At 42.4% G+C, this 17767-nt stretch overlaps 1 protein-coding gene across 5 annotated transcripts in view; it reads left to right on the forward strand.

Annotated features, from left to right (window-relative positions):
• Window positions 1-17767, forward strand: part of Slc5a1 (solute carrier family 5 member 1) — a 157382-nt gene that overhangs the window by 70542 nt on the left and 69073 nt on the right. For 3 of the 5 annotated variants that reach the window (XM_021257262.2, XM_021257261.2, XM_013071684.3), the window contains exon 2: window positions 17489-17560. In XM_021257262.2, the coding sequence (XP_021112921.1) occupies window positions 17492-17560 (69 nt within the window). In that variant the 5' untranslated portion in view covers window positions 17489-17491. Of the gene's footprint in view, window positions 1-5123; window positions 5667-17488; window positions 17561-17767 lie in introns of those variants that run through there. The other 2 variants (XM_004843519.3, XM_087198365.1) reach the window with 2 other exon arrangements.

Below are 17767 nucleotides of genomic sequence, written 5' to 3' on the forward strand. Positions count from 1 at the left end.
AGTACTTGGTTAGCCTGGTCTAGTTCTTAGCACTACAGGAAAAACCCCATTAACAACAACTTTCCATTTTCATCTTCTGACTCTTGGCTCCCACAATTTTACTTTCTGTCTCTGTGATTTTGACTCCTTAAACTACCTCATAGAAGTAGAATCGCCCAGGGATTTTTGAGCCTGGGTTTTGTGTTTCTGGAATTCCAACTCAGTGGCAGGTTGAGTGATGGATGACAGATTGGCAGTGTGTGGTGTGTGTGTGCTCATGGGCATGGGTGCTTTCTGAGATGGAAGCTTTGGCAAATTCCTCTGAGCCACCTTGTGCCAGGAGCTGCTACTGTGTTTCATCTCACAGAGGGATATAGGACAAGGGGTACAAGTCACACTGAGGTGTGGCTCTCAAGAGAGCTGACTTCTCCAGCACCAAAGTGGCAGGTAACTCTCCTAGTGCACCTGCTCTCATCCTTTCACCTAACCAAGGTATTTGGCAGAAGATGATGCTTAGAACAGTGTTGACTTTTGTCTGCATTTGTTATAATTTGTTATAAATTCCTCACATCTACAGGGAGCTAGGGCCAAGTGCCAAACTGGGGGATGATGAGGGAGGGATAGAGGACAGCTGGCCCAAGAGGGGCCTCAGAATCAGGACTCAGACTTTACTTCTTGTTTTGTTCTATCCACTCCCTCCTTTCTACACTATTGGTTAAAATCCAATAGAGGTACATGAGGTTGAGCAATAGTTGAGGGACCCTGAAGCAAACTACTTAACCCTTTTACATTTTAGTGACTTGTCTATAAAATGGAGAAAGCAACAGGGTCATTGTGAAAATTAAAATTGTACTACTTGTCATAACACATACGTCATATATTCTTTTCTGTGTCTTGCCTTCTGCTCTGTGAGGTCTTGGGCCCAGTTGAGAATGGTTCATCTTTGAGTTCAGATAAGGTGACTGTGATAAAGAAGATAAAAGTTAACTATTTTATTGAGTACTAAAATAGGTGCTTGGCAGATGCGGAGATGTCCTCACATTTATCTTAGATATTATCTCCATGTTGCAAATGAGGGCAAAGTTAGATAATCTGTTCTGAGGTTACCGCAATAATGAGGGGGCGAGGCAGAATTCTACCCAGGTGCCCCTGACTAAGTAGCCACTGTCCACTCATTGGGTGAGAAGTGTCCAGGGAAGAGTGCATTAGTTTATGAGCATGATCATGTTCCCCTTTTCTGCTTTTAAGAATGATGGTTAGAAGTAGAAAATTTCATCTCTGCAGAGAGCAGATATAGAGGGGATGAAATTTAGGATAAAATGTGGTTGATATGATTCTTTTCAGGGCTCTTGTCCCCAGTGGATAGAGGAGAGATTGAGGCCCAGGAGTTTTAGAAGCCTGACTAGAGTCAGAGTTGGCTCCAGCGTCCTTCTAAAGAGAACAGCAGGTCAAATTCTGCCAATTTGACATGTAAGGAAACTGTTTTAGAGGGAAGAGTTACTTGCCCAGGGTCACTTGGCAGAGGAGCCAGTGCCTGAACTCAGGCTCCTAACGCCCAGCCATTTACTCTTCCTGGTGCCCCAGGCTGATGACCAGGTAGAGACGAAGACCTATGAAAATCTCTGGGGAAAGTTGGCTGGGTGTCTTGCAACTTTTTATCCCCGTGGTTCCACTCCAAAGCTAGTCTGGGATTTTGTATCTAGAAGAAAGAGTGACAGCCAATTGCCAAGAAACCTGGGTTCTGGTCCTAGCCTGAAGCTGGCATGCGTGGTGGGCACTTAGCAAACCTCTGTTAGAGCAAATTGTGTCTCCATTGTAGAGGTGATACTCAGAGAATGTATGAGACTTACCCAGAGTAACAAAGTATGTTAGAGTTGGAGTCATCCTTGGAAGGAGCCCACCATGAATCAAGCTGTTATTGACTTTTGTTTTAGAGGGAGAATCAGGAACACATTATCTTTTTTGCTTTCCATCTTTTCCATTTCCTTATGTTCATATGCTGGGGGTAGCATAAGATCAGCTCAGGAGTTCCTTTTCCTGGCACTTTCTGCTCCTTCTCACCTTCTCTTTCCCTGGCAACTTTTGGACTTTTATACTTAAGCCTGGAATCATTCTCTCCATCAGCACCTTTCTCCTACCCCACCCTCCCAAAGAATCTCCAATCTTGCTTCCTTCAGCAAATATTTCCATATCCAGACTCTTTTATCATCACTGATTATAGTAGCTTAAATAATGGCCACTCAGTGATGGAAGAGGGAAGACACAGGGCAGGAAATGACTGCCAGTAGAACCCTTCTCCTAGTTCCAGATCCTTAATAAAAGAGAAAGATATCAGGTTCTAATCCCTGGAAGCTGTAAATGCTACTTTATTTGAAAAACAAAACCGATTTTGCAGCTGTGATTAAGTTAAAATTTTGAGTGGGATTAGGTCATTTTGGATTATCTAGGTGGGTCCTAAATTCCATCAAAACTAGCCTTTTAAGGGTGAAGAAGACATACAGAGAAGGTGAGGTGAAGACAGAGGCAGATTATTTAATTTCACTCACATGAAGTGCCTGCCATGTGTTGGAATAGTCAAAATTCATAGAGTTGGAAAGCAGAATAGTGGTTTCCAGGTGTCGGGAGGAGTGGGCATGGGGAGTTACAGTTTAATGGATACAGAGTTTCAGTTTGGGGTGATCAAAAAGTTGAGGTAGATGGTTGTGATGGTTGTACAACAATATGAAGGTACTTAATGCTACTGAATTGCACAATAAAAATGATTATGATGGTAAATTTAATGTTATGTGAATTTTAATACACACACACACACACACACATACACACAGGCACAGGGTTATAGCATTGTGACATAAGACAAAGAATGCCAACAGTCACTAGTAGCTGGAAGAGGTAAGGAAGGGTCCTCTTCTTGAATCTCAGGCATGTGGCCCTGCTGACACCTTGATTTCAGCCCAGAGAAACTGATTTCAGATTTAGCCTTCTACCTTCTAGGACTATGAGAAAATAAATCTCTGTTGTTTTAAGTCACTGAGTTTATGGTAATGTGTTACAGGAGCCAAGAAATAAATACACTGATCATCAGCCTGTTTTTCTGGGCTTTCTGTACCTGAGTCACAATGAGAAAAAAGCATGGGACAAGAATGTTACAGTGTCTTTCTAGATCCTTTACTTTTGCCAGGGCCTCACAGTGAGGATCCCTTATACCCATCATTCAAAACAGTCCTTGCTCCCTACACAGATGTTCAAAGAGAGGGTCATAGATTTCAAGTGAGCTGTCCATGGTCTGTCTTGGCTGGTGGCTGAGCTGAGATTCAAACTAGCCATGTGAGTCCCTTTCTCAGCTCCTACTTCCCCAAACCTAGTGTCTTTTGATTTCATTACGTGATGAGTGCATTGTTTCATGGCCATTCCATCATGGGATCTCTTTCCAGGGGCACAGTTCAGCCAATGAGAAGTAGACACTGTATATTTTGGGCCTGCTGAGGAGGAGCTTTTAGGCTGTGAGGAAAGGGTAGAGACTGCCTGACATAGATCCAAGTGAAAAAGGTTTGATGAATGAGTGAATGAAAATAGATGAAAGGCAAGTTGCTCTACAGTGCAGTTGACAGCTTAGCTCTGACTTGGAAAGCATCTACAGCAGAAGGTCTCTGCTTCATCTTCCCCTGAAGCTCTTTTTGGGTGAGCATTATGCTGGGCTTTGGACACAGACTTACGTAGCTTGCAGTCCTGGGGAACAGATGGGGGAAGTGGAGGGAGTTACATAGATGCTGTCTAAATAATGATTCTCTGACTGCAGCCTCAGTGGAAAGAAGAAGTGCTGTTGAGGGAGAATGGAAAGCAGACCTCTGAGGTAGAGAGGGGCAAAGGAATAGCCCGCTCACATTTGGGAGTGGATGGTTATTATCTGGGGGACAAGAAGGGCTCTGTGAAGAACAGAGTGCTGACAGGATTTATATGGTTCTTCTCCTCCTTTCATTTCCTCATTAGAGCAAGACTGTCCTCTCCCAAAGAGCTAAGTGGCCTTTGGGGCCAGCCCCTGAGAACATCTTCCTAACCCTCCCTCTGAACTAGTCCTGCCCTAGCCTGAGTGGTAGGGCCTGAGTTGCCACTGGCTCACTGTGTGACCCTGGAACATCACATCTCCTCTCTCTTGGACATCTCCCTTCTGAACCTGGGCTTGTGGCTTAGACTTTTGTTTCCAGATGGGCAGACTAAGTCCTAAGGAAGGGCTATGGTTAGACAGGTTTCTTGCAAGGGGTTCTCTAGTGTCTTCCCTTCTATGTGCTTTAGAAGGGCCCCAAAGCACATTACAGTTGTCCCTCAGTATCTGAGGGGAATTAGTTCCAAGATCCCCTTCGGGTACCAAAATCTGCAGATGTTCAAATCCTTTATTAAAAAATGGCATAGCATCTGCAAATAACTTATGCACACCCTCCTGTATACTTTAAATCATCTCTACATTGCTTATAATACCTGTAGTACTTCGGTTCATGAACTTAATTCTTTCCTTGATTCTGGTCACAGAATTCATTCCACAATTCTGTTTGTAACCAAATTGCAAGTGTAATAGTGGAAAGAATTAAGTTCATGAACTGAGGTACCACTGTATAAATAAATGCTATGTATTATGTAATAATATGCAAATACTATGTAAATAATTATATCATTTTAGGGAATGATGATAAGAAAAATGTCTACACGTTTAGTGTAGCTGCAATTTTTATTCCTCCCAAAATTTTCCAGCTGTTGTTGGTTGAATCCTCTGAATGCAGAACCCACAGAAACTGAAGAGGGAGGACAGGTCAGGAGATGACTCCCAGCAGGACCCTTCTCCTCGTCTCAGTTTCTTTCTCTTCTGGTGTGATAGCAGAGCGCCTGGGGGCTGTGGGCAGTGGAGAAGTCAGGAATACAGGAAAGCGAATGGCCATGCCTGTGGCAAACAGATTATGATTGCGCCGGATTTTTCCCAGCAACATCCAGCAGCTTCCATCTAAGGACGTTCTCTGCGGAAAACAACTTGGCTGGTTTCTCAGAAAAGTCTTACACCCATTTCATGCAGGGAGAAGTCAGACCCACAGGGTCGGTGGGACTGGCACAAGGTCAGGTGGCCGGTGACCTGCAGCCTCCCGGCTCCTGGCCCCAGGAGACCTCATGCCTTTGCCGAGTTACTGCTGCTCTGCCTCGGTGGAGGCCCATGGCCCTGCAGGCGTGGCAGCCAGGCAGGTGCCCGCTGCGGGAGCACAGAGGGCCTTTGTGCCAAACGGGCACCACCCCTGGCCGGCCCCTCCCCGCTCCCAGGACAGACTACCTGCGCGGCGTGCCACCACCAGCGCAGTTCCCCGCGCTCGCTCGCCCTTCAGAGCTACGAGCCCAGCGGCGCTCCCCGACGGTGCGGCGCAGGACAGCGCAGCGCAGGGACCCGGTGCAACTGCCCCGCTGCCCCACCGTTGCGGGTCAACCTCCCTCAGGGAGGGCTAGGGTTTGATTATTAACCCGGAGAGTGCATAAGGAGTGAGCGGCCTCGGGGACAGGACGGACTCAACGCCTTCGCCATGGACAGTACCACCTGGAGCCCGCCAGCCACCTCCGCTGCACCTCTCCCGTCCTACGAGCGCATCAACAATGCCGCTGACATCTCCGTCATTGTTATTTACTTTGTGGTGGTGATGGCCGTTGGAGTGTGGGTATGTGAAGGCGCTGGGAAGTGGGCTGAAGGGGCAGGGGCCATCGAATGGGGTGAGAGAGGGCACACAGAGAATCGATGGCTGAGCTGCAAGGGGGAAGTGGGCTCGCAGATGTGTGGAGGGGAGAGGAAATGCCTGGAAACGCTTTAGAGGAATTCAGAGGCATGGTGTGAGGTGGGGGCAAGCGAGGGTGAGCAGACGTTAGAGGGGAGCCCCGGGGAGCTGGCCAGGAAGGCCCAAGGAGGATCCTGGAGCCGTGAGCAGAGAAGGAAGGCAGAGGATGGCAGACTAGGGGAGAGCGCAAGGGACAGGAAGGCGGCAACTTGGAGCCTACAGGGAGGGTCTTCTGGGAGGTGACTACTGTCCTGCCTCTTAGTTATCGGTTTCCAATGGGAACATTGTCGAGTGGGAAAGCTACAGCTTCTGCCCGCAGGCGGAGTTGCGGGCGGGGGGGGGGGGGGCGCTGGCTGACCTGGTTTTCCCAGGGACTGGAGGGAGTTAGAGGTGGAAAGCTGGGTAGAGCAGGAGGAGGAGGAAGACCAGAGGGTGGCCTGGTGTCCGGGAGAAGGAAGTGCATGTGTCTTTCCTTGGGACTCTGGGTACACACCAAACCAGAGAAACTTGTTCTCTGCAGCCTGGAACTTGGAAAGGTCATTTAAAACAGACTCAGGCACACCCACCAACTAGAAGAGGTGTATTAAAAGTGTGCAAATAGTCCAGCCATTTTTAAGTGACAGGCAGAAAGAGTCTGGCATGCTGGCAGGTGGTGGTGACACTCTTGAGTTAGAGGAGAGGTGCATGGCTGTGAATGCTTCCACGGGTGCTCAGTTTTTTCAGGGATTTAAGAAAATGTAAATTAGGAAAGAAAGAAGTTGTGGAAACCAGATGTGGCAGGAAGATTCCCCAAGTGTCACATAGGGTCAGCATTGCCGACTCTTCCTCAATAGTCTCAGCTTCCCCAAAAATGTCCACCTAGGAGCCAGAATACTCAAGTTTAGTATTGGCTTTCACATGGTTCGAACTAAAAGATGTAGGATAACTTCCCACAGCTTCAGTTTACCCAAGTATAAAAATAGGTACAGCTGTATCTATTCTTATGACTCTGCAAGGATATTGTGAGGTTCTGCACAGATGAATGTGAAAGCTGTTTACGGACTCTAAGAATTAAAAAAAAAAAAAAGATGTACTATCATCATTTTTCCTATAGGGTATGATCCAGGTCCTCAATAATTTTACTTAAAGTGGAATGTGTAAAATGATGGGTAGTTCTTCTTCACAAAAGCCACAACACCAGGAAGACAGGAATACCGCGCCCCATTTTGCAGAAGAGGAAATCAAAGCCCTGTGAAGTTGTGATTTGCCTAGGGTTTTGCAATATATAGGATTGTTCCTGAAACGCAGGTGTCTTAACTCTGGGCTTTCCTTAGTACTAGGGACTCTGCCACTGTACCTGCCTTCTTTGCTCCCACCCTGTCTCGCTTTTTATGTTCTGGAGCCAAGATGTGAGTCGATCATTCTGCTAGCCCTCCTCTACTGCTCAATTTTCTGGATGATCACTGATTATCTTGGTTTTCTTAACCAATCTCACTTTATTCCTACCAGTCCTGAAGATATTTACACTTAAAAAAAAAAGATGTTTGTGCTTTTGAAATGGCTGTGAATCAGAACCACTTGTCCTGTTAAACAGTACTTAATGATCCTGCTAGTGTTTGTCTACATTTAATCTTCCCCCATTAGTCAGTGCCTCTGGACTCTTTAACATGCTGGATTCCTTCCAGTCAATGACTCTTTTAGCTATTGAAGTGTCAAGAGTGGCTTGATTTAGAGATGGACATTCTGACTCTTACATGATTTCTGGGCCGAATAGATGGAAGGGTCCAGGACCATTGCATTTCCTCAACTTAGAAAGACTGCCCATAGCCAATGTCCCTCTGTCACCATTCCCATCTCTTCCAGTATCAATTGGTTCTGTATTATATTCTTCCAGCTTGATCTCATTCAATCATATTAGGGCTTTGAATTATAACTTCTTTGGTATTTGTTTTCATTTTTCTTTCACCATCTCTCAGTTTGGAATCTCTCTTTGGGAGATTTTATATCCTTTTAAATTGAATCTTTGAACTTATTCTTGGTGGGAGATTTCATTAAACTATCCTGTAATCCCTTTAAGCCAAGGATTGTTAAAAATTATGGCCTGTGGGCCAAATCTGACCAGAGCATGTTTTGGACAGCCCACAAGTGAGGAATGGTTTTTACACCTTTAAAGGGTTGTGAAAATAAAACAGGACAAAACAAAATAAAAGAACATGTGTCAGAGACTGTATGTATCCCACAAAACCTAAACTGTTTATCATCAGGCCCTTGTTCTTTAAAAATATAACTGTATCTTCTGCAATTATTAAGACCCTTATCTTATGCAGTCATTTGAACCAGTGGCATAACTGATCTAAATTGGAATGGGCTCTGGTGAGCTCAACCTTCCTATTTTACAGAGGAGGATCAGAGAGGGTGACCAGAAATCATTCAGTGCCAGAACTACAATTATTTATTTATTTATTTATTTATTCATTTATTTATTTATTTTCCCATTAAGTTTATTGGTACATTTTGGTATACAATACAGTTACATTCATCATTGGGATTTTTTTTGTATTAAATTCTTTTATTGGTACATTGTAGGTATACAACACAATTACATTTCTCATTGGGAATTGTACCTTTATATAATGCATCTTGGTTCTTATTTTTTCCCCATTCCTAGCCCTCCCTTCACGCCCTCCACCCTTCCCTATTTACAAAGACTTTATTTCCATTTTTTCCATTTCTCATCATTTTTTCCTTTCCCTTTTTTCCTTTCCCCTGCCCCTCCCACTACCCCTACCCCTTTGGACCTTTTCTTCCTATTTTACATTATCGATTATTCATTCTAATCATTGGTACATTTTAGGTATACAATATAATGACATTCATCATCGGAAATTTGCACCTTTACATAGTCTCTCTTGGTTCTTATTTTTCACCCTTGCCCAGCCCTCCCTTCAACCCCTCCATTCCTCCCTATTTACAAAGATTTTGTTCCTATTTTTCCATTTTCTCATATTAATCCCATTCCCTTCTATCCTTTCCCCTAGCCCTCCCACTTTCTTCCCCTTTGCCCCTTTTCTTCCTATTTCACATTACCTATTATACATTTAGTCCTTATTTACACTTTCAGTTTCTCACACTAGAGAAACTATTTGGTATTTACACATGTGTGTCCTATTTATTTCACTTAAGAGTATTGCCTCAATGTGCATCCACTTAGCTATAAATGTCTCTGATTTCTCATTTTTTATGGCTGAGTAGTACTCCATTTTATAAAAAAACCACATTTTCTTTATCCAGTCTCCAGTTGATGGGCATTTGGGCTGTTTCCAAGTTTTAGCTATCACAAACTGTGCTGCTATGAACATGGGTGCACATATATCACTGTGGTATGATTCTTTTAATTCTTTGGGGAAGATCCCCAGCAGTGGAATAGCAGGGTCAAATGGGACTTCCAGTCCTACTTCTTTGAGGTATCTCCATACTGATTTCCACAGTGGTTGCACCAGTCTACACTCCCACCAGCAGTGGAGCAGGGTTCCTCTTTCCCCACAGCCCCGCCAGCATTTGTTATTGGTTGATTTCATGATAGCAGCCATTCTTTCTGGAGTGAAGTGGAATCTCAGCGTTGTTTTCATTTGGATCTCTCGAATGATCAGTGATGTTGAACATTTTTTCATGTATTTATTTGCTATTTCTACTTCTTTGTCTGAGAAATGTCTGTTCATTTCAGATGCCCATTTTTGGATTGGGTCTTTAAATTTGGGAGGTCTGATCTTTTTAAGTTCTTTGTAGATTCGAGATAGTAGACCTTTGTCTGAGGAAGAGCAGGTGAAGACTTTTTTCCACATTGTGGGTTGTCTCTTCACACTGCTGGTGGTTTCTCTTGCTGTACAGAAGCCTTTTAATAAGAAGAGATCCCATTTGTTGATTGTTTGTGCTAGTTCATGGGAAACTGAGGTTTTGTTCATAAAATCTTTTCCTACACCGATGTCTTCAAGGGTTCTACCTAACCTCTATTCCAACTGGTTCAGAGTTTCTATTTTAATATTTAGATCTTTAATCCATTTTGATTTTAGTTTAGTACATGGTGAGAGATATAGGTCTAGTTTTAATCTTTGGTAAGTTGAAACCCAATTTTTCCAGCACCATTTATTAAAGAGGCTATCTTTCCTCCAGTGAGGGTTTTGTCGAAGATGAGATGGCTGAGTGTGTCTGGCATTATTTCTGCATCTTCTAATCTGTTCCACTGGTCTTCAAGTCTGTTTCTTTGCCAGTACCATGCTGTTATTATCACAGTAGCTTTGTAGTATAGTTGCAGGTTGGGGATTGTGATACCCCCTGCCATGTCTCTGTTACCTAGAATTGCTTTTGCTATTCTGGGTCTCTTCTTGCTCCAAATGAATTTTTGGATGGTTTTCTCAAGGTCCATGAAATATGCTGCTGGGATCTCAATTGGAATTGCATTAAATCTATATAGCAGTTTTGGAAGTATGGCCATTTTCACTATATTAATCCTTCCTACCCAGGAGCAGGGGATGTCTGTCCATTTTCTGATATCATCTTCAATCTCTCTTTTCAGAGTGCCATAGTTTTCAGAGAAGTCTTTGATTTCTTTCGTTAGGATGATTCCTAGGTATTTCAGGTTTTTGGATGCTATTGTGAAAGGAATTATTTGCCCTATTTCTCTCTCAGTGAGTCTGTCATTTGTGTAGAGGAAAGCTATTGATTTTTGTGTGTTGACCTTGTAACCAGCTACTTGACTGAATTTGGTTATTAAGTCTAGAAGACTTTTGGTGCAGTTCTTGGGGTCTTCTATACAGAGTATCATGTCATCTGCAAATAATGACAATTTGACTTCTTCATTACCTATCTTTATTCCTTTTATTTCTTTCTCTTGTCTAATTGCCATGGCTAATGTTTCCAGAACTATGTTGAACAAGAGTGGTGATAGTGGACATCCTTGTCTTGTTCCTGATTTTAGTGTGAATGATTTCAGTTTTTGACCATTTAGTATGATATTGGCTGTTGGTTTTTCATAGATGGCTTCTATCAGTTTGAGGTAGAGACCATCTATTCCAATTTTTTGTAGGGTTTTATCATAAATGCATGTTGGATTTTGTCAAATGCTTTTTGTGCATCTATTGAGATGATCACATGGTTTTTGTCCTTGGGTCTATTGATATAGTGTATTACATTTATTGATTTGTGTATGCTGAACCATCCCTGCTTCCCTGGGATGAATCCCACTTGATCAGGGTGTATGATCTTCTTGATGATCTTCTGCATTCTGTTTGCCAGTATCTTATTAAGGAATTTTGCACCTATGTTCATTAGTGAGATTGGCCTATAGTTCTCTTTTTTGATTGGGTCTTTCTCTGCTTTGGGGATCAAGGTGATGCTTGCTTCCAGGAATGAATTTGGGAGTATTGCTTCCCTTTCAATTTCATTGAAGAGTTTAAACAGTAGTGGCAGCAGTTCCTCTCTAAATGTCTTGTAGAATTCAGCAGTGAAGCCATAAGGGCCTGGGCTTTTCTTAGTTGATAAGTTTTTAATTATGTTTTCAATTTCATTGGTTGATATTGGGTTGTTCAGAATTTTTAGGTCTTCTTCATTCAACTTTGGTAATTCATATGTATCTAGGAATCTGTCCATTTCTTCTGTGTTGTCCATCTTATTGGCGTATAGGTTCTGGAAGTAGGTATTGATGATCCTCTGGATTTCTGCTGGGTCTGTTGTAATTTCATCCTTTTCTTTCCTAATTGCATGGATTTGGGCCTTTTCTTTCCTTTTTCTGACAAGGTTGGCTAAAGGTTTGTCAATTTTGTTGATTCTTTCGAAGAAGCAACTCTTGGCTTCATTGATTCTTTGTATCATTCTCTTAGTCTCCATTGCATTGATTTCTCCTCTGATCTTTCTAATTTCCTCCCTTGTATGAGCTTTGGGGTTGTCCTGCTCTTCTTTTTCTAGAAGCTTGAGGTTCAGCATCAGGTTGTTTAATTGGGCTCGTTCTGTTTTCCTAATATGCGTATTCACTGCTATGAATTTCCCTCGTAAGACTGCTTTCATTGTGTCCCATAGATTCCGATATGTTGTATTGTCCTTGTCATTTAATTGAAGGAACTGTCTGATTTCTTCCTTAATTTTCTCTGTGACCCATTGTTTATTCAGAAGTGTGTTGTTCAATTTCCACGTGTTTATGAAATTTTTTGAGTTTCTTTTGCTATGGATCTCCAATGTCATTGCATTATGGTCTGATGATATACAGGGGATAACTTCAATTCCTTTGCACTTACTTAAACATGCGGTCTATTTTGGAGAATGATCCATGTGCAGCTGAGAAGAATGTTTATTCTGATTTTGTGGGGTGGAAGACTCTGTAAACATCTGTTAAGTTCATTTGCTCAAGAGTTCGATTGAGTTCTAGTATTTCATTACTTATTTTTAGTCTAGTTGATCTATCTATTTGTGACAGTGGGGTATTGAGGTCCCCCACTACAATTGTATTAGTGCATATATGACTTTTCCTGTCCGTTAGTATTTGTTTCATATAGTTGGGTGCACTAGTGTTTGGTGCATAGATATTTATGATTGTCATCTCTTCCTCTTGGATTCTTCCCCTTACAAGGATGTAGTGTCCTTCTTCATCTCTCTTAATCAGTGTTGGTTTGAAATCTACTTGATCTGCAAAGAGGATAGCTACTCCTGCTTTTTTTCGGGGTCCTGTTGCATGCAGTATTGTTTTCCATCCTTTCACTTTCAGTCTATGAGTTTCCTTTTGAATGAAGTGTGTTTCTTGTATGCAGCATATTGTTGGATTTTGCTTCTTGACCCATTCTGCCAGTCTATTTCTTTTGATTGGTGAATTGAGACCATTAATGTTGATGGTTATAACTGAAACGTATTGACTTGTCATTGCCATGACTTTTTCTTTTTGTTGGGTTCTCCCCTTTTACATTTAATTTCTTGTCATGCCAGATGGGTTCATTCTGCTTTGCTTCCTGGGGTTGTGATCCTCAATGTCTGTTCCTAGGATATTGTGTAAAATTCTTTGGAGTGCTGGTTTGGTATTCACGAAGTTCCTAAGGTGCTCTTTGTCATGAAAGTATCTTATTTCTCCATCCATTTTGAAAGATAGTTTTGCAGGGTACATCCATCTGGGTTGGAGGCTGTTTTCTTTTAGGGCTTGGAATATGTCACTCCAAGCTCTTCTTGCCTTGATGGTTTGTGTTGAGAAGTCTGCTGTGATTCTGATGGGCTTTCCTTTGTATGTGATTTGTTTCTTTTCTCTCACTGCTTGAAGAACTTTGTTCTTCTGTTGTGTTTCTGGAATCTTAACAATTATATCCCTATGTGTAGATATTTTTTGATCAAGGCTCTTTGGAGTCCTATATGCCTCACTGATCTGTATGTCAAGCTCTTTTCCCCTGCTTGGGAAGTTTTCTGCCATTATTTCTTTGAAGAGATTTTTTATGTCATCTGCACTCTCTCCTGTTTCTACATTGAGCCCAATCAGTCTTATGTTTTTCTTCTTTGCATCATCTAGCAGCTGCTGGATTGATTTCTCATGTTCCCTTATAATTTTGAAGCAATTTTTCTTTTCCTGGTCACTAATTGCAATCTTATCTTCTATATCTGAAATTCTGTCCTAACATTGGCTCATTCTGCTGTGTAGACTTTCAATGGAGTTTTTCATGTCCTGGAAATCTATTTGCATCTGTTTTATGGATTCCATTTCTTTCCTATGTTGGGATTCCATCATGTTCCTCAGCTCCTCTCTAGATTTATTAATCATGTCTTGCACTAGGGGCACAATTTCTCCTGTTATCTGAGAAATTATTTCTGATTTCATTTTTTCCTGATCCCCTTTTGTTGCTAGTTCAGTGGGTCCAGGTGGTTGAGTATCAGAGTGTTCCATCTCATTTCCCTTTGGGGCTGCTGTAGGTGATCTGGAAGTCTGGTTTTGAGACTTATTTATGTGTTTTCTCACTTTGACTGGGACAGGGGGCTGTTAGTGCCTGCACGGATTACCTCCTCTGAGCTGGGTGAGGTGGGACAGGGGCTGGGAGCAGCGGTAGGGATGGTGGTCCAAAAGCCCTTTCCTGTGGCCTGGGAGTAGCAGGAGGGATGGTGGCTGGGAAACCCCTTCCTCTGGACCAGGAGCAGTGGGATGGTGGCTCAGAAGCCCCTCCCTCTGGGCTGGGAACGGTGGGAGGGATGGTGGTCCGGAAGTCCCTTCCTCTGGGCCAGGAGCAGCGGGACAGAAGGTGGCCCAAAAGCCCTTTCCTCTGGGCTGGGAGCAGCGGGAGGGATGGTGATTGGGAAGCCCCTTCCTCTGGACTAGGAACGGTGGGACGATGACTCAGAAGCCCCTACCTCTGGGCCGGGAACAGCGGGACTCAGTACCTTGGTCTGGTGGTCTGGTGTCCTCTGCGTCTTTGTAGTGTGGAATCAGGTGGCTGCCTGTCTGCAGCGGGGTGATTCGGTGTCTTCCACGTGACGCAGGACCTCAGTAGGGCATGCACAGACCTGCCTGTCTGCAGTGGGCTGATTTGGCGTGTGTTCCGTGTGACTGGGGCCCTCGGTAGGGTGTGGGCAGACCTGCCTGTCTGCTTCGGGCTGATTCAGCGTGTTCTGTGAGACTCAGGACCTGTCTGTCTGCCTGGTCAATTTCTTGATAGCAGCCGTTCTTTCTGGGGTGAGGTGGAATCTCAGTGTTGTTTTCATGTGCATCTCTCAAATGACCAGTGGTGTTGAACATTTTTTCATATGTTTATTTGCTGCTTTTACTTCTTTGTCTGAGAAATGTCTGTTCATTTCAGCTGCTCATTTTTGAATTGGGTCTTTGAATTTGAGGGGTCTGATTTTTTTTAGTTCTTTATATATTCTAGATAGTAGACCTTTGTCTGAGGAACAGTTGATAAAAATTTTTTTCCCACATTGTAGGTTGTCTCTTGGCTCTGTTGGTGGTTTCTCTTGCAGTGCAGAAGCTTTTTAATAAGAAGAGATCCCAGTTGTTGATTCTTTGTGCTAGTTCCTGTGGTACTGGCGATTTGTTCGTAAGGTCTTTTCCTATGCCAAAGTCTTTGAGAGTTCTATTTAACCTATCTTCCAGCAAGTTTAGTGTTTCTGTTTTAATATTTAGATCTTTAATCCACTTTGATTTTAGTTTAGTGCATGGTGAAAGATAGGGGTCTAGTTTTAATCTTTGACAAATTGAAATCTAGTTTTTCCAACACCATTTATTGAAGCAGCTATCTTTCCTCCAATGAGGGTGGTTGGCTCTTTTGTCAAAGATGTGGTAGTGGAGTATGTCTGGAGTTGTTTCTGTATCTTCTAATCTATTCCACTGATCCTCAGGTCTGTTTCTTTGCCAGTACCATGCTGTTTTTATCATAGTGGCTTTGTAATATAGTTTCAAGTTGGGGATTGTGATACCTCCTCCCAGATCTCTGTTTCCTAGAATTGCTTTTGCTATTCTAGGTCTCTTCTGGACCTACAATTGAAATCGAGATTTTTATGATGCTAAAGCCAATACTCTTTCTACTATTCTTCCTTTCAACTTACCTAAGATGAGATCCTTTCTGGAAATACTCTCTCCACTGGCCTTTCTACCATTGCATTGCTGTGACAGTGTTCAAGTGAAGCCAAATTCCTTCTTTCATCACATATTGTCATAAAGATGGAGACTAATGTTTATTGACTTCAACCTTCATTCTATGCTCACATTTCTTTAGATCATTTGACAAAATCATTTTGGCAAGTTTTCAACAACTTTCACTTGCATACTTCCAATGGAAACTCTCCCCAGTGACCCCATTCCCATTTCTGGACAGCTCTGACAAAGAGGAAATCCTCCCTGATACTCAGCCCAGCTCTGACATCCTGGAACTTCTCTCATTTTGTTTGGTTGGTCCCTGTGTAGACTATGCTGAATGACTGTTCCACTTTACATATCAGAGGACAATAGGTCACACCTGAGTCTTCTTTCCATCCCCAGTTTACTAATCTTTCTCATCTAAACAGAGCCATTGAGTTCCTTCCTTTTGCTCAATAACATTGTTATTTCATTGAGAAAAGAACAGAAGTACAGACAACAATGTTGTGTGGCAGTAACTGTCCTTCTTTTTCCTCTGAAATTTACCATTATGGATCACTGTTATCTAGTTGTAGAATGGGCAGATGAGTTTAATGGCATGGTTTAAAAAGTGGGATTGGGTACCTTGGAGTTTTCTTCATGCATCCCTTGATCATGAGACAATGCTTTTCCATGCAGGAGATATTGAATAAGCTTTATGGGAGATTGAAAATTTGAAATATGAAGGCAGGGTAATGAGGGGATTGATATCAAAACACCTATACATTGAAACTCAATATTTTGTAAAATTAATAGATACTAATAAAAGTAAAAAATGCAAAAAACTTGTAATATGGTAACACAAAGTGAAAAAAAAATAAGGACTTTGAACAAGATGTAAATGGAATTCTCTAGATGTTTAGAGTAGGGAGAAGGTATTTTTGCTTGGGTAAGAGAGGCAGTAGTAGGGGAAGTTTCACAGGGCATGTGGCATTGGAGGGGCCTTGAAAGATGGGTAGGTAGGGTCTGGGCTTGCAGAGAAGCAAGGATGAGCACTTTCTTCTTACCTTTTGTCCATAGTAAACACCTTTCCTGAATTATTCTAGCTTCCTATTTTATTTTTTTGGTACCAGGGATTGAACTCAGGTCCTTGTGCTTGTGCAGCAGGCGGAGAAACCACTGAGCTAAATCCCTGGCCCCTAGCTCCCTATTTTAGAACCTGCCCTCACATTCTTCCTCTAAGCTCCTTGTTTCCGAGATCAACTAGGAAATGATTGTGTCTGAGCCCCAAACCACCTTTTCTTGTCCCTCCAACCATGCCTGGAGGGTATCAACCTTCTTTGACTCTGAATGACCTTCAGAATGGCCTTTTCCCAGATGACTACTAGAGCCTGAATCCTTGGGATTTATTTGTTTCTGGTCATTTGTTTCTTTGTGAAGTGTTTCTTGTCATCCTTGCCCAAAGAACCCTTCCCCATATTTACTGTACTTGTCACAATATATTGTAAAGAAATGATTCCAGCAATCTCCTATCTACATCCTCAGGTCGGAAAGATTTGAACTGAGTTTGAATGTGTGTGTGTGTGTGTGTGTGTGTGTGCGTGTGTGTGTGTAATGTTTCCTATGAATGCTTTGCATTTTTAGAGCATTTTTCATTTTTTTTGAAACAGCTTTATTGAGATATAATTAACATACCATATCATACATTTAAAAAGTTTATTGCTTCATTAGATACTTGATATGCTTGTAAGAAAGACCTGAAAGTTCCATTTCCCCCTGTTTAACACATAAATGAGCAATCTAGGTGGAGTGACTTGCTTGAAGTCATGCAGTAAACTAGTACCATTGCAGAGCTAGTACCAGGGCAAGGTGTTTAAACTTTCTTAGCCTCAATTTCCTTGTCTGTCAAATGTAGGTCCCTGCTTCCTTCATCTGAGTGCAATGAGGCTTCAGGGGAAAAGTATGTGATAGTATTTCAGAAAGAGGATAGAGTTTCCACTGCCTGCCTCGAAAGCAGAAGGACCTGAGCTCAATCCCCAGTACCAAAACAAACAAACAAACCCAGAAAGAGGCTAGGGTAAAAGAAAGTTCCAGTGTGTGGAGAGGCTAGCAAGGTCACTCATCTAGTTTTCTATTAATTTATTGACCCTTTCTTCCTCAGGCTATGTTTTCCACTAATCGTGGAACTGTTGGAGGCTTCTTCTTAGCAGGCCGAAGTATGGTATGGTGGCCGGTAAGTTTTCTCTGAAATACTATTTGTTTATATATTTTTAAAGAATCTACTTTCTTTTTAACTTTGGTTGGTGGCAATTGTTTCTTCTCATCTAGATTTTTGATAATGGGTTTCATGTTCACCAGGTATCCTGGGTATCCTTAAGCTTTTGTGTTAAGGGAATAGCCTTTAGATAATTAAAGCTCAGAATCCTTCAAGGAACAGAGG

The sequence above is a fragment of the Heterocephalus glaber genome, unplaced genomic scaffold, assembly GCF_053883595.1.
Source record: "Heterocephalus glaber isolate CG9 unplaced genomic scaffold, H.glaber_assembly_v1.0 deba00001687, whole genome shotgun sequence".
In the NCBI taxonomy this organism is placed as follows: Eukaryota; Metazoa; Chordata; class Mammalia; order Rodentia; family Bathyergidae; genus Heterocephalus; species Heterocephalus glaber.